The 25,288-nt window shown below is 41.5% G+C and overlaps 1 protein-coding gene across 2 annotated transcripts; it reads right to left on the reverse strand.

Moving 5' to 3' along the window:
- Positions 1–201: 201 nt before the first annotated feature.
- RBM34 (RNA binding motif protein 34) lies at positions 202–24,999 on the reverse strand. 2 transcript variants are annotated; one of them, XM_044386050.3, is made up of 12 exons: positions 24,841–24,999; positions 24,559–24,733; positions 24,190–24,326; positions 20,099–20,330; positions 19,303–19,362; positions 14,977–15,020; positions 11,777–11,842; positions 6,721–6,804; positions 6,501–6,564; positions 5,078–5,117; positions 4,714–4,832; positions 202–538 (listed from the first exon to the last, which is right to left on the reverse strand). In XM_044386050.3, exons 1-12 carry the CDS (start codon positions 24,897–24,899, stop codon positions 260–262), a joined length of 1,359 nt encoding a protein of 452 aa, XP_044241985.3. In that variant the 5' UTR covers positions 24,900–24,999; the 3' UTR covers positions 202–259. The 2 variants fall into 2 exon arrangements, with proteins under 2 accessions (XP_044241985.3, XP_026359925.2); XM_026504140.4 differs by lacking the exon at positions 11,777–11,842 and having other exon boundaries at positions 24,841–24,989.
- Between the last annotated feature and the right edge of the window lie 289 nt (positions 25,000–25,288).

A 25,288-nucleotide genomic window follows, 5' to 3' on the forward strand; every position in this document is an offset into this window, starting at 1 on the left:
AAAGTTAAAGCTACTACCACAGATCGTAATCAACAGTATGAGAACACTGCTCTAGTTCATCAGCAGAAACAATCATTGGTGACTAATCTGCTACATCTTAAAACAAAGGCTTCAAAGGTGCTATTATTACAATGTGAATAAACTGAACAGGTTTCCACGTTTCACACGCACCATCCATAAAAAACTCTGAAACTCAATTCATGGGTTTACCACACTTTTATTACCAGTACTCAGTGGGAACAAAATAATCTTTGGGGGGTTACTTCTGTTTTTTCTGTTTCTTAGCTTGTCCACTTTTCTTTTGTCCTTTCTTTTTCTTCTTAATGACAACAGCTTTTTCTCCAATAAACAAACTTTTAGAAGGCCCTACATTTTTTGAAGCAAAATTAAGTCCCTGCTTAGGTTTACCAACATTCTTCAAACTGGGATTTGAGTTTGGTTTTAATTTTTCTTTATTAACAGAACGCATGACTCTGAGTTTTCTTCCCATCAGTTCAGAATTATTTAATTTCAGAGCAAGATGAACAGCATCTGTATTCTGCAATAAAAATCAATATATTAATTCCCACCAGAAACTCCTCTGTGAAGAAACCAGTAAAATTGTGACCTGAATGGATTAGAACAATTTTCAAGCTTGCCCACAGACAGAAGCCCCTCCCATTTCCACCTCCACGAGATCTGATTCCACGGGTTTCAGCAACTGTGCTTAAAGTGTCGTTTTCATCACGTTCCTCATGAGTTTTCCCCCAGCAAGCACTCAGCTGCCTTGTCACATGGTCAGGTTAAGTCACACCCAACAGGCTTCATTTTTCTCATTGTAAAAGGGGAGTTTCAGTCAACGACATTAGTCACATAAAATCTTTTAAACTAATGAACCTCTCCTCTCACAGGCTCTTTCTGCAGAAGCCCCACTGTGTTAGTTGACTTGAGAGAAGGGAACAGTCTCTGAGACACTGAACTAGATGCCCTGCAGGCCTCCGTTTAGATCCCAAATTCTATTACTCTTTTATTGTAACATAAAATCACTAAGAGTTAACAATGAATATTCATGAGATATTTGTTAAGGACTTCACAAACTTATCAATAGTAGACAGCAGAGAGACAGTAAGGTAACTCCAATCCAGTCATGATGGAAACAAAAGACTGTGACCACGTTTGTCAAAAGCTATCTGGTAATAAAACATAGCAAGAATATTAAACATGGTCAACGTCTCTTTGATGAGGGAGCAGAAGGCCAGCTGAGGACAAAGCACAAGCTGACACCCTGCAACCAACTCCCAGGAGGGTAAGTGTGACATTCTTCAGGCATTCCTGGATGCCCTTAAACTAAGGGAAGGCAATCCAGGGAATGGGAGAAGATACTTGCAAATGACATTTCAGATAAAGGGCTGGTAGCCAAGATCTATAAAGAACTTATCAAACTCAACACCCAAAAAACAAATAATCTAGTCAAGAAATGGGCAGAAGACCTGAACAGACACTTCTCCAAAGAAGACATACAAATGGCCAACAGACACATGAAAAAATGCTCAACATCACTAGCCATCAGGGAAATACAAATCAAAAGCACAATGAGATACCACCCTACACCAATTAGAATGGCAAAAAATAACAAGACAGGAAACAACAAGTGTTGGCAAGGATGCGGAGAAAGGGGATCCCTCCTACACTGTTGGTGGGAATGCAAGCTGGTGCAGCCACTCTGGAAAATAGCATGGAGACAAGACATTAAAAACAGAGCTACTCTATAACCCAGCAATGGCACTACTAGGTATTTACCCCAAAGATACAGATGTAGTGAAAAGAAGGGGCACATGCACCCCAATGTTCATAGCAAGTGTCCATAATAGCCTAACTGTGGAAGGAGCCGAGATGTCCTTCAAGAGATGAATGGATAAAGAAGATGTGGTCCATATATACAACGGAATATTACTCAGCCATTAGGAAGGATGAATACCCAGCATTTGCATCGAAGTGGACAGAACTCTAGAAGGGATTATGCTGAGTGAAGTAAGTCAAGTTGAGGACAATTATTGTATGGTTTCACTTATATGTGGCACATAACGAATAGTGTGTTGGACCACAGGGGAAGGGAGGGAAAACTGAACGGGAAGAAATCAGAGAGGGAAATAAACCATGAGAGACTCTGGGAAACGAACAAGGTTACAGAGGGGAGGAGGGTGGGGGAATGGGGTAAGCAGGTGATGGGTATTAAGGAGGGCACATGTTGCGATGAGCACTGTTATATGCAACTAATGAATCATTGAACACTACATCAGAAACTAATCATGTACTGTATGCTGGCTAACTGAACATAATAAAAATAATTTAAAAAATAAAAATAAAAAACTAAGGGAAGGGAAAAACAAATGGTTAACTGACTGAGATCACAGTCCTGCAGGACATGAGTGCCCATCAGTTTACAAATGTCTTCGAGATTTACAAGGAAAAAGTGTTCTTATCAATAGCCTAACTTCCAGAGACCCAAAGACTAAATTTCCTGCAGCCCCAACATCACCCTCCCTTCCACAGCGATGTGGGAAACAAGAGGCAGAAGGGAATGTAAATAAAATTAAATTTCTTTATAACCTGGGGCCCACTGACAAATATTTGAGATAGGCAGGGTATAACATTCCTCCAGGGAACTCCCAACTATCTTAATGTTAATGCCTTACTAGAAGGAAAAACAAACTCCTTTAGCTTGACAATATCCAAACCTCCAGTATCCTGTGAGTCTTCTTCGGTATATGAAAGTCTTTTTGGAAACCTCCCTTTATCTTTACCTCCCCTAACACCCAAGCATATAATCAGTCACCCCTCACACTTAAAATGCAGTCCTTTCAGCCTTCCTGTCCCACGCTTTCATAAAATCACCTTTTTGCACCAAAGATGTCTCAAGAATTCTCTCTTGGCTGTTGGCTCCGGACCCCAACACTATCACTCCAAAAACTACATAATTTGGTGGCCAACGTGGGGCTCCGTCTTTTCATCTGGACTCTGAGCTTCACAGGAATCTTGGTGAGTACTTTTTCTTCTCTTCCTTTACTCCCAGTTCAGGGGTTTGAAAGGAGTACTGTCTTACTGGCACACTTTCATGCTGATCGCTCAGGCTGCAATCCTCTAGCCCATGGCTACTCTACAGGGAGGAGAAAGCCTGCCTTTTGGCTAGAAGTTAGTACCCTGGCTGGAATGGTAATAAGACCCAGAAACCTGATGCCCTCTCTTTATTCCTGTCCTCTTACAAAGTTGTCTGTCTTGGGCATGGGACAGCCACCTAAATGACTAGCACGGCTGCCAATCTTAAGACTCCTGGTGTGAGGTTTCCTCCTCATTGGTCTAATGTGATCCCCTCCACGTCTCTGGTCTAGCCGCTTCTGGCTGTGGGACCTCCACTGGGAGGCTGAAACCAGTACCTTACTGAATTAAAACCCAACTGGGGACGGTTTCCTAGAGAAGTTGGCTGTACAAACTACAAGTGTTGGAATGTCACTTAGATCACGATGGATTTCAATCTTTACTGTTTTCTGTCAATGTCCTCTACTAACTACTTAAATCACAAAATTGGGTAATTTCCCTTTGTAAAACTGGTATTCTAGTGTTTTCCATGGGTTAAAAACGGCGGGTTCTTCATGGCTTTCACAGCGAGGCAAACTCAGTCCATACGCCAGGCATCCATCTGTAGCCTAGGATGCAATGGGGAAACAGGAGGACGCTAGCATCCCACCTACAGTAACTTTTACTGCGGGCCTGCCTTCATGACAAGGCAGGATGGTGACCAATAGCAATTTTCATTTGAGGGACGCCTCTGGTCGCTTTGACACCCAGAACCTCTGACATAACCTTTCGTGGGCCGCCACCTGGGAGTCAGTCGAAGGCGGGGCTGGGGCGGGGGGGAGTTGCAGGGTGTCAGTTTGTGCTTTGTCTTCAGCTTGCCTTCTGCTCCCTCATCATCTTGACCTAGTCAGTAACAGCCTGCCGGGAATCTATCCTAAAGAAGTAATCAAAAACTGCAGGCAAACATTTGAAGGAAAAAAAGCAACCACTCCAATTTCATTATTACATGGAAAAAGAGAGAACACTACAAATTTCCCACATTTGGGAAACATTAGTGAAAAGACAGTATAAATAATTTTACATCGCTAGATGGAACATACTCACACGACAGTTAACAACACAAAGCAGGTTGCAAACTATGTTTATATGTTCCCAGATAAAAGTCCAATTATATAAAAGACACACAAAACCTGAAAGGAAATGTATTAATGGATGCTTGTGAAGAGAAGAAAAACTTAAGTGCCATCAGGTAGTATGTATATTCTAATAGTATGAATATTCTAATAATATTAGGCATGAGACACTGGTTAATATTTAGTGAGCTAAATATAACCAATTTCATTCAAACACTAAAATTTCCTTCTACGTGTATCAATGGTCAATTCTTTTCCCCATTTCACAGAAGGTGGAAATTCAAAGATTTGATACCTTAAACATCCAATATCTAAAACATTATTTAATAACTAACATGGAGAAAAAGGGACGAGAATGGCTTTTGGTGAAATGCAATTACAGGAACAATACTCTGTCATGGGAGGGTATGAGTTGAGGTTTCTGAAGATGGAATCTGAAGGTGACAGTGACAGTTATGTCTGAGTGATGAAAGAGCAGTGACCAGCTCATTGCAGAGGATAGTGACAACGCACTGGTCTCCCATACCTCAAAGAGCACATAGCCGAACCCTCTGCCGACTCCGGTAACACGGTCTCTCACAATCCTTACTGCCACAATACTCCCACAGTCCAAAAAGTGTTCCTCAACCGCAGTTTCTTCAACTTCTAAAAACAAATTCAACCAAAGCGCAAGTAAGGACAGAATCGCCTTAGAAAAAGCTGGAGATGTTAAATAATATAGCAAGTTAATATAATATAGTTAATAGAGCAAGCCCCATGAAACTTCGTCAAGTTAACATTCTATGCTTTTTCAAGTTAGTCTTACGGCAAAACATTAGGTTACTACTCAGTTGTTATTTTCCTGCTATTTTAATGATAAATGGGTGCTTTATTGATTTAAACAAACTTACTGTACGGGAGATTCCCCACAAATACTGATCTCTTGTCCCTCTGAAACATAAAGAGGATTAGTAAAAATCACTGGAGCAGAAAATGGAAGTCATCCTAAAATCCACTCTTTCCCTCACCCCATGTATCTGATGGGTCTCCACCTCCTGATTTAACCACACACCAGTCCCGTCTGTTTCTCCGTCTTCCTGCCTGAATGTGAGTGAGCATCAGAGGAAGGAGTTTTTTGTTCGCAGCTAGCCCTAACACAAGGCAGTCAGTGCTCTAGAAGGGTGTGCTAGATTGGCAAACGCTCTCTGTACTGGGCCAGCCAGCAAGTATGTTAGGCTTTGCTGGCCCTGTGGTCTCTGTTGTAACTACCCCCCTGCTCGTCACAGTGCATTAACATGTAACCTAATGGGTATGGTTGTGTGCTAATAAGACCTTATTTAAATAACACAGGCCCCAGATGGATTTGGCCGTGGGGACGGGTCAACAATCAAAGCCAGGCCTTGGTCACTTCTCAACTAGGTCACCCCAACACCCACATTTAGTAATGGACACTCTGATTCTGTGGTGAGCTCTTACAGTGCAGCCTTCATTCACTGTGAGAGACCTTGGTCAATTGCAAATCTCCTGCATTTAAACCTATGGGACTGCTCCTGGACAAAATCCAGACTCTTCAACATGGCAGACCACAGTCTTCATGATTTGGCCTCTCCTATTTCTCCAAAAGCAACTCTTACGGCCGCTCTTCCTCACACTTTACCTGCTAATAACTGTATCAAGTTCTTGCCGTTCCCTAAACAAATTAAGTTTTGGCCCCCACCACATATCCTGTTTAAAATTTCTTGGGCCTAGGTAACACTGACTCATCTTTCAAGTCTGATAGAGCACCTGTTCTCCTGGGAGCCCTCCTTTGTCCCTTCTTGCCGGCACCTCCCCAAGTCAAGTGTCCCACTCCCAAGCTGACAAAGCATCCTGAGTATTTATCATAAAATAGTGTCACAATCAGCCCATCTGTTTGTCTTCACCTTTTTACCATGTTCCTCTAGAGAACTGAGACTATATATATCTCAGCACTGCATGCCTGACACAAGGTAGGGACTCAAAAACTGTTTAAGGAACAGGTGAACTTTCTCGATCTCAGTATATGAAATAACATATTGGCCCTGATGCTCTCCAACATCCCTTCCAGGATGCCTCTCTATGATTATTTGATCTAGGGGTGAGGGTGGAAGAACCATGTTCTCAGAAGCTGTTGACTGAGGTCCTTGTGCCACCCTGGGCACCAATGCTGTGACCACACAGGGCAAAAGTGTTTCCTTCTCGGCTTCCCTCATACTCACTGCTGATTCCACTCCTCTCCTAGCAAAAGCTCAGAAGAAAACGTTTCTCCCTCTGAGATTCTAGTTAAGTTCATTAAACAACTCAACTACTACTTACAGATGAAGTGTCAGATGCAAGATCAACTCTAATACGAAACCCATCTGCAATTTGGGCACCATTTCTGCATTATAAATACGAAGGGGGAAGACAGCTGTTAAAAATGAGCACCAAATATTAACTGTAATATTCACTCTAAAGTCAAACCAAAGAATAAAGCATGTACTCATACGTACTAAAATACAATCATTCTGTTCAAATCTCAAAGAAGTAAAATTACCTTTTTAATGCTTTTGTAGCAGCGCTCTCGTCCTTAAACACAACATAAGCATTAATATTTTTCTGATCAGGATGAATTTTACGTCTATACAACAACAAAAAAAGACAATATAGAATATGTTAATCTCAAAGTCACTAAAGTAATACAGCTTGTTTCCTACACACTCTCAATCAACACACATGATAAGAATTCCTGGGGGAAGCTTCATCTCTTTTAATAGATCTTTAGTAACAGCTCAAAAAATAACACACAACTTTATATATGTCACCTGTGCCTTATTAGTCATCAATCACTATGAGAGAGCAAGCAGGCCCCCTGGGCCATGCTACAAGGCGAAAAATGAGTTTTTTTTTTAATAAATAAATAATTAAATAAAAAATTTTAATAAATAAAATAATTAAATTAAAAAAATTTTTTTTTAAATAAATAATTTATTTATTTGACAGAGAGAGAGACAGCCAGCGAGAGAGGGAACACAAGCAGGGGGAGTGGGAGAGGAAGAAGCAGGCTCCCAGCAGAGGAGCCTGATGTGGGGCTCGATCCCAGAACGCCGGGATCACGCCCTGAGCCGAAGGCAGACGCTTAACGACTGCGCCAACCAGGCGCCCTGAGAAATGAGAATCTTAGCTGCAGCTCTGTACCTAACACACATATAAGCAGATGTGACAGCCAACTTGATTTGTCCTTTTTATTGTAAAATAAAAACTACACAAACATGTACAGCTCAGAGAAATATTAAAGATCAATATCCTTGTAGCCATCGCCCACCGCAAAGCCTGTGTCCCTTCCTTCAAAGGTACCACAACCCCCACTTTTAAAGAAACCACTTCCTTGCATGTCTACACAGTTTTATCATTCAAGTGTGTATTCCTTTTTTTTTTTTTTTTTTATTTGAGAGTGAGACAGAGACAGAGGAGCAGGGGGAGGGGCAGAAGGAGAGGGAGAAGCAAACTCCTCAATGAGGGGGGAGCCTGATGAGGGGCTCGATCCCAGGACCTGAAGATCATGAAATGAGCCAAACCCAAGAATCAGACACTCAACTGACTGAGCCACCCAGGCACCTTGCAGGATTCTCCTTTTCTCTCTCTACCTTACTATTCAACCTATCGAATTTTCCAAAGCCTGGATTTTGTTGAGTGCAAGCCCACAGTATAGCTTAACATGTACCTCTGTCCTCCCTATTTCTTGGCGAACTGGCAGCCAGGTCCAGAGGTTTGATCGGACTCAGACTGGACCCCTCTGTCAGGACTGGAGGTAAAGCTGTGTTCTTTCAACGGAAAGCATGTTATGACTGGTTTTCACTCTTTTTTAATGACGGCAGCTATTGCTGCTCAATGCCTACACCCACTAATTCACTAGGTTTGCAAAATGGTCATGTAATTTAGATGTGAACAATCAGCAAAAAGGACCTAGTAATGACCACGGTTTCTTCTCTGAAGACTTGAACCTACTGTCTTTGAAGTAGCAAAAATGCTAATAAACAAATGAGTACCATCAAAAAAGGTACCAGGAAACGTCAGGGCATTTCTCATGGCGTTCTGTAATAACATGCTACACTATCTGATAGTTTTATATTGATAAAACCAGCTATGATTTATTGAATGCCTAATATAACACCGGCACCATGTTGAACATTTTATGTATTTCATTTAATCTCACATCTCTGACATGGGTGTTACTTTTCTGATTTTATGGATAAGGAAGCTGAGACTCAGAGAAGCGCCATGATCACAAGGCAAGGAGTGGCCAGCCTAGGACTTAGAACAAGCCTAGCTGACTCCCCTCCTTGGGTCCTGCAACACAGAGCTGCTGACAACATTCTAACCAGCTTGTCCTAGGGCAGTCCTAGTGTTGTAATGTTTGCATCCTCCCCAAATTCATATGTTGAAATCCATTTAACACCCAATGTGAAGGTAATAGAAGGTGGGGCCTTTGGGCATTACTGAGGTCATGCGGGTGGAGTCCTCACGACCAGGACTAGGGCTCTTAAAAAGGAGACCCCCACAGAGCTCCTAGGTCCCCTTTTAACTTACTGTTTCACCTATAAAATGTGAGGGCCCAGTGAGAAGGCACTGGCTATGAGTCGGGAAGCTGACCCTCACCAGAATGCAACCATGCTGGCACCCCATTCTCTGACTTCCCAGCCTCTGAAACTGTGAGAAGGGAATTTCTATTGTTTGTAAAAGCCATCCAGTCTGTGGCATTTTGTTACAGCAGCCCACATGGACTAGGACAAACCCCAAGACAGCCTAAATGGAATGACTTTAAAAACTCTTAATTGTACTCTGTTACTTGATGATAAAAGACCCTTGCTTGGCACAGGGAATGAAGAGGGCAAGAGTGCAGTGCTGCTCCTTTCTGTGCGGCAAGAACATGTTTTGTATCAAGCTTGATGGATGAATTAAAAACACTAATGACATGTAGAGTTCTACTTCCACCTAGCAGGTAGAAAGCCAGGAATAGCATCACTCCCACCCTGAACAGTAAGAAGCCAGACCGCCTACAACACTGTAACTTTTGTTGAAGCTACCAGCGCAGAAGACGAAGGGAAACCAAGCAGCCTGAAAGCTAAAGCAAAGACAGGCCCATCGGAGGAGACAGCAGGCAGCTCTGGCTCACAGGACAGGTGCCAGACAAGCCAGATGGACAGATTTCAGCTAGGATTTAATAAACTGCTAAAGCCCAGTGTGGGCTGGGCCTGAAATGGAATCTCTGGAGGCCGCCAACACAGGGGTGCACGCCCACTGGCAGGCTCTGCTCCACTGACCTCTGCCGGTGTTCCCGGGAATGACGGAGGGTAGGTGAGAGTCCAGAAGCATCCATGGGGGTGTGGGCTGGAGAAGGGAAGGGCCAAGGCTAGTGTGGGAAGGGCACAAAGACCCGCCTGGATTCTTCTCCCTACAGAGAGGGCTAAGCTGCTGGGGCAGAGGCAGCAAACTCTGTTACCCCCAGGGCACAGGGAATACCCTTGTGGCCAGAGGAAGGGAGGCCTTCCACCACAGGGCAAGGATTGGGAAATGTTCTCCAGCACAAGACCCACCAAAGGCACAAGGCAGAGTGTGGCTGCCATGGGAGGGAGGGCCGGTTGAGTGCACGGATACACAGATAGACAGGGCCTGTCTGCATCTGAGGCTGAACCAGGAAATAGAGAACCCCACTGCCCCCAACCAGACCACCAATAAACAGTACTCTCTACATTAGATCTTCAATAAAATTTAAAACTTTTGCTCTTCAAAAGACATCCTTAAATAAGTTAGCCATATACTGGGGCAAAATACCCAAAACATATATATCAGAAAAAGGTCTTACATCCACAATAAAGAACTCTATACAACTCAATAATAAGCCAGGACGCCCGGGTGGCTCAGTTGGTTAAGTGTCAACTCTTGATTTCTGCTCAGGTCATGATTTCAGGGTTGTGAGATTGAGCCCTGTATTGGGCTCCATGGAGCCTGCTTAAGATTCTCTGTCTCCTTCTCCCTCTGGCCCTCCCCACTCTCTTTAAAAAAAAAAAAAAAAAAAAGACAAGCCACCAGAAAATGGGCAAAACTTTTGTACTGATGCTTCTCCACAGAATAGATACAAATAGCCAATAAGCACATGAAAAGACACTCCATATCTTTAGTCACCAGCAAAACAGAAATTGAAACCACACGACAAACCTTTTGAATGGCTAAAATTAAGTGACTGACGACATCACTTGTTGTGAAGGATGTGAAGCAACCGGAGTCCTTACGCAGCGCGTAGAATGTAAAATGATGCGACCACTTTGGAAGTTAATTGGGCAGCTTCTTAGAAAACTGACATAGACCTACCACAAGACCCAGCAACCCAACACCTCCAGATACTTTAGCAAGAAAAATAGTTTGTACACCCATGTTTTTAGAACCTTTATTCGTGAGAGCCCCAACCAGGAAATAGCGTGAATATCCATCAACATGGCCAAGGGATGAACACATTTTGGTACAGCCACACAATGGAATACTACTGGGCAATTAAAACAACAACAAAAAACAAGCCACTGAACATCCAACACTATAAGCGAATCTCAAAATCATGCTGAGCAAAAAAAGTAAGTAAGAGTACCTCCTGCATGATGAGTCCATTTACATAAAATTCTAGAAAATGCACACTAAGAACAGAGACAGGGAGCAGGTTGGTGGTTGCTTGGGGACAGGAGGGGGTGATGATACCGAGAGTGATGAAGCATCCAGTATCTTGACTGTGGAAATCATTTCATGAGCACGTATATATGCTAAACTTATAAAATCATAGATTTCAAATATATGCAGTTCACTGAAGGTAAGTTATACCTTAATAGAGTAGAAAGAAGGCTAAAAGAATTGACTGTACGATAAAGCAAAAAGTTTTATATGGCAAAATCCTCCAAGCAAAAAAGCAACTGAAAATAAGGAAAAATATTTGTTTTTTTTTTTTAAGATTTATTTATTTGAGAGACAGAGAGAGAGAGAGAGAGAGAGAGACAGCCAGCGAGAGAGGGAACACAAGCAGGGGGAATGGGAGAGAAAGAAGCAGGCTCCCAGCGGAAGAACCTGACATGGGGCTCGATCCCAGAACTCTGGGATCACGACGAGCCGAAGGCAGACGCTTAATGACTGAGCCACCCAGGCGCCCCAGGAAAAATATTTGTTGACTCAAATCACTAAAGACTAATTTCCTTAACATCCCACAAATCAATAAGAAACAATTCAACAACAAAAAAATCGGCAAATGATGGTAATAATTCAGATCAAAGGAAGCACAAAAGACTCCTGAATATATGAAAAGATGCTCACTCATAAAAGAAATGCAAATTACAAATATTTTCCACCCATCATTGAAAAGCTCAAAAACATACATTTGTAAAGGTGTAGGAATACACGTAGGTTACCATTTCTGGGATAGCAGTCAAAATTACAAATGCAAATACCTTTTGACCAAACAATGCCACTACTAGAGATTTATCCTACAGATAATTCTCACGTGTACAAAATCACATGCAAACAAGGTTATTCACTCAAGCATTATTTGTAATGGCCACAAGACTGGAAAAAACCTCAATATCCATGAGTGGAGTCTGTTGACACAAGTTATCGTACACCTTACAGAATACAGAGGTGCTCTGAAAAATAGGGAAGCAATTTTCACACTGATAAACTGATCTCCAGCAGTTTATAGTAAGTGGAAAAAAAATGTGGAGTACACATATCGAATACCACTGTGTTAAAAGTTATGTGTGGGGAAAAGAACATATATATGTATGTATCAACTTGTAAATGCATAAAATGTCTCTAGGAAGTTATACAAAAAAGTAAAAATAGCAGCTGCCTGGGGCAGGAAATTGGCTGATAGGGAAAAGGTCTAGGAGAGAAACTTTTCACTGCATATACTTTTTTTTTTTTAAGTCGCTCCATGTCCAGTGTAGAGCCGCCCAACAAAGGGCTTGAACTCACGACCCTGACATCAAGACCTGAGCCGAGACGGGCGCTTAACCGACCGAGCCACCCAGGCCTCCTCACGGCATACACTTTTACACTTAACCATTTGCTTCGTTATTTGTTCAAATAATTTTTAAAAAAACTTTAATTGGGTGCAGGTGTCACAGAGGTCAATGGCAATCATAGTGTAAAAATTCCATTTTTCTGGCATCAAAACTCCTCAGGGCTCCTATGAGGACCCTGGTTTCTGCTGACACTTGGGCCCTGGCTTTCAGCCTCAGAGAGGAATAGGTTTATATGGCCTGAAGAAGGAGGCTGTGTCTTACCAAATTTTCCATCCCTTACAGTAGCTGGACAATGGCCCTGCATACAGGAGGACTGACATGTTTGGTTACTGAACAAACAGTACTGGAGTCAGTAACTAACACTTACCAAGTGTTAACTATAAACCTGACACTGTGATGGTATGGAGAAAAACTGGCAAAAACCTAGTCTGCCAAACAAATCTAAAATAAGAATCAATGTAGAAATGAACCCACCAACATGCTCAAAGGGGCCACTGTAATTTAAAAATTCTATTATTGTAGGATTCCCAGGAATTTTTTTGTATTTTTTATTTATTCTTGAAAGATTTTATTTGCAGAGAGAGAGAGAGAGACAGGGCACAAGCAGGAGAAGAAGCAGGCAGAGGGAGAAACAGGCTCAAGGGGACTTGATGCAGGACTTGATCCTTTTTTAGGGCTGAATAATATTCCTCGGGATCAAGACCCGAGCTGAAGGCAGACGCTTAATCGACTGACCCACCAGGTGTCCCTCCCAGGAATTTTTCTTTTTAATTTTATTTGAGCATAGTCAACACACATTACATTAGTTTCAGGTGTACAACACAGTGATTCAACTGAAAGAAATCTTTTTAACTTTATTCAATCAGTACTGGCTGAGGCAACTCATGACTTTTTTCTTTTTATTGAGATATAATTGACATATAACATTATATTAGTTTCTATTGTGCAACATAATGATTTGGTATATGCATATACTGTGAAATGATCACCACAATGAGTCTAGTTAACATCCATCATCACGCATGGTTACAATCTTTTTTCTTATGGTGAGAACTTTTAAGATCTACTCTCTTGGCAACTTTGAAACAATCAATACGTTATTATTACCGTAGTCACCATGTTGTACATTACATCACCATGACTTACTTAGTTTATGACTTGAAGTTTGTACCTTTTGACCACCTTCACCTGTTTCACCCACACCTCCTCCTCTGGCAACCACTTATCTATTCTCTGTGTCTTTGTTTTTCTTTCATTTTTTTAAAGATTTATTTATTTTAGAGAGAGTGCATGCACAGGGTGGATGGGCAGAGGGAGAGAAGCAGACTCCCCGCTGAGCATGGAACCCAACCAGGGGCTTGACCCCCACAACCCCAAGATCATGACCTGAGCTGAAACCAAGAGTCAAAACACAACCAACTGAGCCACCCAACTGCCCTGAGTTGTTTTCCATTCACGGACTTACTTCACCTGGCATAATGCCTTCAAGGTCCACCCATGTTGTCAAACACGGCAAGATTACCTTCCCTTTTTTAGGGCTGAATAATATTCTTGTGTGTGTGTGTGTGTCCATTCATCTATTGATGGATACTTACAATGCTTCCATGTCTTGGCTATTGTACTGCAATGTTTTCAAAGTACATTATTTTTTTAATTTATTTATACACAAATGTACATACATACATAATGTGTGTGTATATATATGTACATATATAATATACACACATATACATATATACACGTGTATTACATATATTACATAGGCTCCACACCCAGCATGGTACCCAACATGAGGCTTGAACTCATGACCCTGAGATCAAGACCTGAGCTGAGATCAAGAGTTGGAAGCTTAACTGACTGCGCCCCAAAGTACATTATTATATTTTATCTAATATAATTATTTATGTATAGATGTAATCTGCATACCTATTAATATATTTATATTTAATATATACACCTCTGCTTGTAAAATCTATTATTTCATGTCCTAGTTAGAAAAAACCCCAACATTAGAGATTAATAGGAAACCCTGCAGAGAACTGAAGGTATATGAGAAATAAAGGTTGTACACTTTGACCTCACATATTATATATCAATTATATTTCAATTTTTAAGATTAATGAGAAATAAAGGAAGAGTAAAGAAACTTGAATGTCTCATCCTTGACACCAGGTGGATAGGAGGGTAGGGGAAAATCCCCTGAAAATATGAACCACAAGCCACACTACCAGCATGGTCCCCAAACCCTCAGAGAGCTTGAAGTGGTCTTGAGCTGGTAGTACCCCCAGGTAACTGACAGAAGCAAACATGAATTCTCTCTGGGAAAACCTGACCAGCCAACAGCAACTATGGGGCATTTCTGATTTTCAGACTCATCCAGACTTCAAAATGTTAAGATATGAGAAAATGTGTACCTTAGAACTGATAAAATATGGTATTTATGATTTATATTAGAATATCTGGGCACAAAACTTTCTTATTCTCTTCCAAACACTATGCTCGATTAAACATCCTTGAAATTTCTCATGGCACATTTTCTAGTAAGTTATTTTATAATACTTTCTGTGACTCTACCATTTTTGTTAAGGCTTAAAGACAAACATCTGACAAGTTTATATGCTATTACAACCATAAGAAAATGGTCAAGTATGATGTCTTACCCAAATATAAAAATCCATGAAAACATGATCTCAACATTTAACCAAAATGAAAGAGAGTTTAAAACTACTCCCTTTCTGTAATTATAAACTTACTTTATTGCTGCCAACTTTTTGGACAAAGTTCCCTCTGCTGGAATCTTTTAAGAGAAAAAAAAAAAGAGTATTAAAGAAAATTCATTATTTGAAATATTACTTCAAAATAATTGTATTTTAATTAATTGAATTCTAAATATCTTATTCTGATGTGATTTGATAAAACATTTGAGGGAAATACTGAATCCTGTCCTAATCTTATATGAATGACAAAATTTTCCAATGATATAAGACCATATTCAGATTTCACAGGCATTAACTCTCCATCTAGATGGAAGTAAACATAATGTGCCCTCAAACTGTGTCAGATGACTCAAAGGGGTCTCTGGTCATGAGGGGACACTGATGTTGAAAATGCATATGAAAAATAGAAGGAAAACTTTTATAAAATAAAGCTTGGAAAAAGGCAACGTTTCTAAATTAATATTTTATTGTAAATTCTATAGGATTTTAAATATGTTGAACTAAATTGGAAAATAATGTAAAGACATATTTGCCAACTGGCAAAAAACAAACAAAAAAACAAGAAAAAATGGTATCTTTAATTGGGCAAATAAGGGAACCGCCTTTACATTCAAGCTCACTTTATTTTCAGTCATATACAGTATTCCTTTAGTACTACTTAAGAGTTGGGGGGGTTCTAGGGAGGGACAACTTTATGGAGGAGACGGAAACTCAAGTCAACAACTGTAACTATCAGTGACGTGAGAATACAGTCGGGTACTGAGAAGACAAAGGTGAAAAGATACAGACCCTGCAAGTTCACCAGTATGCATGTCAATTTAACTTAGGGCAGTAACTATAAATCTCCTCTGGAAATCTTTCCTAGTCATCTGATACATAGCAAAATTAAATTCTCAATTTGTCCTGTTCAAACTAACACAGAGTCAATATGGACAGTTTAACAGTGCAAGACATGAGAAATGCTCAAGTGAATTATCGACAGGTGAATGACAGTCATCAAAACACATTTACCAGGTGACTTCTAGGAGCCTGCATCAAGATCCTATTACTGAGGACACAAATGAGTAAGTGTAACATAAAGCAATAAGGTACAAGAACAATTCAGAGGAAAAAATACCACTTGATGGTATAAAGAATCAGGAAAAACTTGAATAAGTGACTTTAAAAAAAAAATTTTTTTTTTAAAGATTCATTTATTTATTTGAGAGAGAGAAAGTACACGTGCATGCACGCATGAGCTGGGGGAGGAGCAGAGGGAGTGGGGGAGAGAATGTCAAGTGGCCTCTGCTCTGAGCCCAACGCGGGGCTCCATTTCAAGACCCTGAGATCCTGGCCCGGACCAAAATCGAGAATTGGATGTTTAACCAACTGAGACACCCAGGTGCCCCTGACATTTTAACCGCCTACAGAAACACAGACGGTACCTTACTAGGCAAAAATGAGGCTTCAAGGAGGATTCCCAACAAAACGAACTGAGCAAAAGGACAGGAGTGAGAAAGCCCAAGTGCATGCTCAGCACTGAGGGAAGCTCCGGGCTGCAGGAGAGTCACATGTAGAGGCACACAGGGCCTCGGGACCAGGCCGGACGACTGTCAGGCTCAGAATCAGGACAGATTTCACTCAAAGCAAGAAAAATGTAAGGGTTTTACGCAATTCCATGTATGTTTGATGTGCACAAGGTGCAGGTACTGGTAACCCAGGGATGAGCAAGACAAAAAGGGTATTTGCGATCACGGCTCCCAGTTGGGTGGGGCGCACGAACAATGCAGCGATTACAGAACAGCATCGTAAGGACTATGATGACATACAGGGTGCGGGAGAGCGCACGGCAGGGTCAACACACAGACCAGTAATCCAGGGACAGGGAAGAATCTGGCCAGGCTCCCCTAAGGTAATACCAGGCCAAGGGGGGTGGGTGTGTGTGTGTGTGTGCGCGCACACATGTGTGGTGTGGTGTCTGCATCTGTAATGATCATGAGTTCCATTAAAAAGAATTTCTAGGAAAATTAGGTTGACAGTGGGTATGCTGAACAGAGGTAGACTGAAGGTTGGAACCATAACAAGCCTCTACAACTATTCTGGCAAGACATAATGAGAACCTTGGTGAAAACAATGCAAAAAGAAAGGAAGGACTCCTCTTGGAAAAAAACCACAGCTAAACATAGGCAGGGATACAAACAAAGGACTGGGTGGGCCAAAGAAGAGTCCAAGGCACTGAAGAGGCTTGCAGCCTGGGTGGCAGGAATTCATATAGAACGTCAGCACACAGCACAGGATGGGGCTGGGGAGAGACGGAGGTGAGCTGAGACGTGCTGAAACCAGGGTGCTGAAGATACCCAAGTGGACGTGTCAGGGAAGGATCTGATATGGAAATGGGACTCTGAAGGGCAGTCAAAATATACATGAAAAAAGTAAGAAACAAACACCTTGACAGAGATTATGGAGACCGCGCCATAGATTTTAAGATTTGAGAGAGAGCGAGCTCACACACTGGGGCCAAGCGCATAGGGGGTGGGGTGGGAGGGGCAGAGGGAGCACAGGAGTCTTAACCAGACTCTGTGCTGAGTGAAGAGCCAACTGAGGGCTCGAGCTCAAGACCCTGAGATCGCAACCTGAAATGAAACCAAGAGAGTCCTACAATTAACCGACTGCCCCACCCAGATGCCCTGGGAAATGTCTGTTTTTAGAGAAGTGAGCAGTTTTGCCCTCTGGGAACATTTGGCAACGAATGGAGAAACTTTCGGCGCTTACACCTGGGGTGGGGAGGGTGCTACCAGCATCTAGTGCCTAGAAGCCAGAGACACTGCCAAACACCCTCTAAAGCACAGGGCAGCCTCCAACAACAAAGAATTACCTGGCACAAAACATCCATAGCATCAAGGCTGCGAAATCCCATTTTAGAGAATCACATGAGAAAGAACAGTTAGAAACAGGGAATAAACATTTCTTCTGTTTTAACACGCACTAATTACATTTTAAAAATATGAACGAGAAAAAAAAAGATGCTATTTCATGCTCCAAGGAGCATGGCTATAACTGGTCTACAGAGTGCTCAGTGGGTGAAATCAGGTACTATCCACTTCTATAAAGGTTTAACATTAAAATGATTTATTTTTTATTTTATTTATGTATTTATTTTTAAGATTTTATTTACTTGAGAGAGAGAGAGCAAGAGACAGAGACAGCACCAGCTGGGAGGAGAGGGAGAAGCAGGCTCCCCACTGAGCAAGGAGCCCAATGCAGAACTCAATCCAGGTATTATGGGATCATGACCTGAGCAGAAAGCAGACCCTCAAACTATTGAGCCACCCAGGCGCCCCAATTTTTTTTTAAAGATTTTATTTATTTGAGAGAGAGAGAGCATGCAAACACAAGTGGGGGGGAGGCGGGAAGGGCAGAGGGAAAGGGAGAAGCAGACTCCCCACTTAGCAGGGAGCCTGACATGGGGTCCCATCCCAGGTCCCTGAGATCATGACACTAAACTGACTGAGCTGAAGAAAGACACTAAACCGACTGAGCCACCCAGGCACCCCTTTTTTAGACTTTATCTGCCGGGGTGCCTAAGTGGCTCAGTCAGTTAAGCGTCTGACTCTTGATTTCGGCTCAGGTCATCATCTCAGGGTCCTGAAATCAAGCCCTACATCTGGCTCCACGCTCAGGAGGAAGTCTGCTTGGGATTCTCTCCCCCCATCTCTCCTCCCAACCGCTACTCGTGTGTGCCTAAGCCCTCTCTCTCTCTCTCTCTCTCTCTCAAATAAATAAAATCTTTAAAAGAAATAAATAAAACCTTTGACTGTCTATACTCAGAGTGTAAGTACTGTCTGCAGTAGTCACACAAACTTCCTGTATCAAATGCGTAAGATTCTAGAAATGCTATTCAACATGCACTAATTTTTTTTTTAAGATTTTATTTACTTATTTGTCAGAGAGAGAGAACAGAAGCAAAGGGAGCAGCAGGCAGACGGAGAAGCAGACTCTCCACTGAGCAAAGAGCTCAATGTGGGACTCGATCCCACATCGATCCCACTCGATCCTGAGATAATGACCTGAGCCGAAGGCAAACAAACGCTTAACGGACTGAGCCACCCAGGCATCCCAGTATGTATTAATGTTCTGCAAACAAAAGTCACACATCCACCCTCCAACAATCGTATCATTTTACTATGTGAACTCATTAAATTATGAACAGAGTCCAAGCGTCAGCACTACATACTAAGAGGACCTCCTCTTCTTTTGGGCTAGATTTGAACCTGTTGATTCAAAAGGTTGTGCTTCTCTATCTCACTAATACTAACATGTTAAGTCTGACTTAAATGCAATACATTTTAAGATTTCCAATTTCAAGGTGGGGAGAACACATACCAGAGAACGAAATCGTACAGACTCTATTTGTCCATACTCTCTGAAAAACGACTTCAGCTTCTAAAACAAAGAAGTATATATATACTTTAGTTTACTTTCAGGACATCAAATAAGTGTTATAAAAAGGAATTAAGTACAACTGTCTGATAACCTTTTACTGCCAGGTTTTATTTTAAGAATATTTCAGGAATAGTTGACTATTCAGTTGGAAGACAAAAAAAATTCTACTGAAATTTATACACACACGTACACACACACACACAGTGTATACATACATATGTTCATATACACACAACTCAAGTTCTTGTTACTACCCATAAGGTACACAACATTTTTGTCCTTCAATCTTTTATAATCTTTACCACATATACAGTATAAAAGTAAAGGGCATATTTGGGGTTTAGTGAACCCCACACAGTGGAAGAAACTTAGGATGCATTCATTCATTTATACAACACTCACTGAACCTCTTACTATGTGCTAGGCACTATTTCAGGTTTACGTTCTAGTTATATGTAAGAAGAGACAGCTGGAAGAAAGAAAAAACCGGGACAGAAGCCCATTGCAATACTTCAAGTAAGATTTGCAAAAACCTGAATTAGGGCAGTGACTATGGGAACGGAAAGGAGAGGGTGTATACTGGAATCAAGCCATAGAATGATTAATGTAATCATTTATAATGCCGTTATATGTTAATAACTTATTAATTATGCGCTTATTCAATAAAGGAAGCGTAAACAAAGTTATGAATTATTAACATCTCTCAATCTTTACAACATGCAAGTTACACACTTACCTTCTTATTACATGTGACAGGCAAATTCCCAACAAACACAGTTCTCTCATTCTTTAATCTCTCCTCTTCTTGGTTGATTTCAATTTTCTTTCTTTGATTTACAACTGTGTAATCTGTATCATGAAGTACTTTTTTATCTGCTACTTTAATACCAGATTGAGAATTACTCCTTTTTTGTCCCTGTTTTTGATGAATTTCTTCTTCTAAATCAGCACTTGTTAGCGCGTTTTCCCTTTACAAGGCAAAAAAAAAAAAAAAGCAAACAGAAAAGAAGGAATGAGTCATGAAAGTCAGGTGTAGTATTTGGCAAAGCACAAGGATTAGAAATATTTCCCACCTGGGGCGACTGGGTGGCTCAGTCAGTTAAGTGTCTCTTGATTTCCACTCAGGTCATGATCTCAGCATCTCAGAGTTGTGAGATCCAGCACCACCTCAGGCTCATGGAGCCTGCTTAAGATTCTCCTTCTCCCTCGCCAACCCCCTCAACATTCGATCTCTTTTTCAAAAAAAGAAAAAAATTCCCACCTACTTCTGGCTTTCCTAAATATAAATTTATGGTTCATAAATGTATCTAAATTTAAAAAGCAGCATTATTAAAAAGTGACTGGTATCTTTAGGAAACTCAAGATTAGAAAAAAAATCAAGCTCAATTTTTGAAGATATATTAAAACTGCCGGGTAATAGGGCAACCAAAGTTCATTTCAACAAAAGTTGGTTCATTTAAATCTCTTGGAGATTAAATTTATGCTCTATGAATGCCTAGTTTCATTCTCTGTTCTAGAACTCCAGAGGAACCACAGCACTCCCAGGGGGTCTATAAAGGTTAATATGGGCTGCAAAATACTTCATAAAAGCAACCCTGCCCAGAGAGAAAACCAGATTTCCTATTTGTACTAGTTCTGTAATATTTAAAGGACTGCTTGTCAAAAGTACATTCTGAAATGGCAAATACAATAAAAGCACTGGTGCACATGGATAAGTGAAATCTGAGCATCACTTCTAACAGAAAACTAGACGGGGATCTTTTTTGTTTTGTTTTGTTTTGTTTTAGTTTGCTTATTTGCTTTTAGTACTCTCTACACCCAGTGTGGGGCTCAAACTCACAACCCCTAGATCAAGAGTCACATGCTCTTCCAAACAAGCCAGCCAGGTGCCCCTGGACCGGGATTTTAAGGAGGGGAGAGAATGGATAGTCATGGGTAGTAAAGGATTCATTCACTCAGTAAATATTTACTGGGGTCCTTCTCAGTTCTAGCCTCTGGGGACAGAAAGATGAAGAGACTATTAAAATGCTTCTCACAGGAGGAAAGGCAGTGTCTGGCACACAGTGCTCAGTACATTTTGACTATTATTACTCTTCCACTAGACCGTAAGTTCCACTAAGGAAAAGGTTCATGTCGAGTTTTTTGTCCACTATGGCATATAAAGTACTGAGCAGGAGTGAAGGCAACCAAGACAGTATGGTGGGGAAGGAACCAGGTCAAGATGGACCATGGCTGTTAATGCAAACATGCTTACATTGTATCCCATGGAGAATAAAGAGCCACTGAAGACTTTAGAGACTGACTAAAACAGATCATTTGGGCAGCAGAGCAGAAGATAATTAGGAAGGGGGCAAAGCTGGATACGGGAGATAATAAGGAGACAGTTATAATGGCATGTAACTGAGAAGACAACAGACCAACAAGAGAAAGGGAGGGGTGGAAAGGGAGAGAAAGATTAAAGAGATAAGTAAAAGACAGCATCATCGGGACTTGGCAGCTGAGTAGACGTGCAGGGAAAAGAGAGAATATAACATGATTCCCAAGTCACTGGCTCAGGCAACTGGAAGGCTGGTGGTACCATTCGTGTCGAGGAACAGGTTTGATGAAGATAAGCAGCTCAGTCTGAAGTATTCTGAACTTGAGGCGCAGCTGACTCTTGAACAACATGGGTTTAAACTCCACTTACATGTGCATTTTTTTTCGATAAATACGGTACAGTACTATAAATGTATTTCCTCTTCCTTATGATTTTCTCAAAAACATCTTTTCTCTAGTTTACTTTATTGTAAGAATATATACTATATATAACATATAAAATATGTGCTTATCAACTGTTTATGGTACTGGTAAGGTTTCTGGTCAACAGCAGGCTATTAGTAGTTAAATTTAGAGGGAGTCAAAGTTATATGTGGATTTTTTACTGTGTGGAGGTTGGTGCCCCTAACCATTCCATTGTTCAAAGGTCAACTGTATATAGAAAATACAGGTGCAAATGCGAGCAGGCAAACAGATTCACAGGTCAGGACATCAGGAGAGAAATCAGAACAATGCAGCCATGGGAATAAATGAGATTGCTCAGAATGAATGGTAGAAAAAAGGCCGAAGAAGGTGACCAAACACAGAATTCTGAGGAAAATCAACATTTACAGAGCAGTCAGAAGAAAAGGTACCCACAATAAAACTGAGAAGAAACAGACAAACAAGGAGAGTCAGAAGTGACTGCTATCAAAAAATCTAATAGCTGCACCAAGATGCCCTTCAACAGATGAATGGATTAAGAAGTTGTGGTCCATGTATACAATGGACTATTACTCAGCTATCAGAAAGAACGAGTTCTCAACATTTGCTGCAACATGGACGGCACTGGAGGAGATAATGCTAAGTGAAATAAGTCATGCAGAGAAAGACAATTATCATATGATTTCTCTCATCTATGGAACATAAGAACTAGGAAGATCGGTAGGGGAAGAAAGGGATAAAGAAAGGGGGGGGTAATCAGAAGGGGGAATGAAGCATGAGAGACTATGGACTATGAGAAACAAACTGAGGGCTTCAGAGGGGAGGGGGGTGGGGGAATGGGATAGACTGGTGATGGGTAGTAAGGAGGGCACGTATTGCATGGTGCACTGGGTGTTATACGCAACTAATGAAGCATCAAACTTTACATCGGAATCCGGGGATGTACTGTATGGTGACTAACATAATATAATAAAAAAACATTTAAAAAAATCTAATAGCTGCAGAAAGAATAGCAGCCATGTGAAATGCAAGAGAGGACTCACAAGACAAAGGCTTACTTTACTGTCTATGAAATATGGCAACTACGTCAGGAGGGCTCTGCGGAGTACTGTTTCAGAAGTTGGATCAGATCATAGAAAAACAAACACAAGCAAACAATCAGACTACAAGTTCATGGAAGATAAAACAGATCCAGAAAAGGAAGAGAACACAGGTATCACGTTTTTCTGAAAGCCTATGAAGGGAAGGACCAAGGGAATGGTAAGTAGCAAAGGGGGAAACATGACTATAGACAGGGTTTGGTTTTGTTGGATTTCTCTTTTTAGGATGAGAATCTTGAGCACGTTTGTATGGTAGACAGGGAAAAGTCACAGGAAACAGAAGAAAATGGATATATCTGATGGCATAATCCGGAAGGAGGCAGAAGAAGAGGTCTGTGGTATACACAGCACAGGTGAATGAATTAATCTTGGACAAGGAGGATGACACCTTTCTCTAAGAGAAAAGAAATTAAGGATGCATAAATACACTTAGTAGGAGGTCAAAAAGCAGTAGTAACTGTTAGCAATTAATAGCTCTCTGACTAGGTAACAACATCACTTGGGGAGAGAGAAATGAGAAATAAAGGGCTTGAAGAGAGTGGCTTCGCAGACTGAGTAAAGTCACCTGGGAACCTGTGATGTTACTGCTATTTGGATCTTGATCAAATACACTGTAAAAAAAACTTTTTTAAGCTAATGGCAGAAATCTCATCTCTGACTTAGAAAATTTAAGAAAACAAAACTCATCTTCTTCATGCTGAAATACAGATTTAGATTACAGATCTTAGACTTGCTTCCACTTAATGAGGCAGCTATGAATGGGGCGAAGATGAAACAACACTGGCCAAGTATGAATAACTGCTGATGCTGGGTATATGAGGTTCTCCTCATCCTTTTCAAATTTTGAATATATAATAAATTTTCCATAATAAATTTTTTTGTAAAGATTAGAACTATGAAATGAGAAACAACGATGAATATTGCAGGTAGAAGAATCTCAGTTTCTTTACCATCTAATTTAACATCAACTTAAGAGAATTCTACCAACCTGTTTGCCAACTTCTTGTCTGCATCAGAAAGTTTCTTCTTCGCTTTCATTGTTTTTGAAGGTTCTTGCAAAAGTGGTCTCTGAATTTGGGATGTGCTTTCTTCCTCCTCATCCCGTTTCCTTTTATTGGTAGTCTCCTTTTAAAAATTGGAAGTTATGTTTGAGACCTCATCTTTTTTTAATAATTTAGCAGTCTTTCTGAATTAGCAAATTTTCTCTCCCACTGGATGTCCAGTAATGAAAGGTACTTAAAATTTTTTTAAAAAATCCTATCTGCCCCACTCTAGAAACCAAACCCTGAGAGACAAACTGCTTGTTTTAAAAAAGGCCGTCCTACTAGGCCATTCGGAAAAAAACCCGGTGACTTACTTTAGGCACAGGCACATACACGGGTTGAAGCTGAGGCTCTAAAGAGCTGAAGAGGGACGCCAGCCGAGCTGTGCTGTCTCTGGATGGGCGCTTGCCCTGGAACAAGCTGCTGGCGACTTGTCCAACCACATAGTCTGCTGTCAGATTCCCGCGAACGCCGTCGTCCGGGTCGTCTCTAGACACCGACGACACAAACTCAGCCACGCCACGCCCCACCGTTTCGGCCGCCCGAGCTCCCGAACGCCCACCTTCGCCCAGGTAGACGTGATACGAGCCACTCACCCTTCCGCTGCACTTCCCTTTTTCTTCCGTTTGTTCTTCCCTTCCACCCGCATTCTCATCCCAAAGCTTCCTACACTGAGGCCGGCACGCGCGGTCGCACTTCCGGCTCCCGGCTACTTCTGCTCCCGGGGCCACGCCCCTTCCGCTCTGGGCTGCGTTGGAGCCGGAGACACCCAGAGAGTTGGGGTAGGGCTTCCGGCAGCGGGTTGGCCTTCTTCAGGTTTGAGAGAAACCTTTCTTGGGAGTGAAGGAAGTCTTCGAGAGTATTTGAGGCCTGAAGTATAAATAAGAATCAGCCAGACTGGGTGTGGGGTGTCAGTCCAAGTGGAGGGAAAACACGGTCGAAAACCCCTGAATCATTGACGAGGGAGGAGGGAGGTTTATCAAGGAAGTAGGTTCCAGGCATGCTGGCTATATGATACTGACAACTGGTGAAACGGTGTGAAGC

This window comes from Ursus arctos, unplaced genomic scaffold (genome assembly GCF_023065955.2).
Source record: "Ursus arctos isolate Adak ecotype North America unplaced genomic scaffold, UrsArc2.0 scaffold_7, whole genome shotgun sequence".
NCBI lineage: Eukaryota > Metazoa > Chordata > Mammalia > Carnivora > Ursidae > Ursus > Ursus arctos.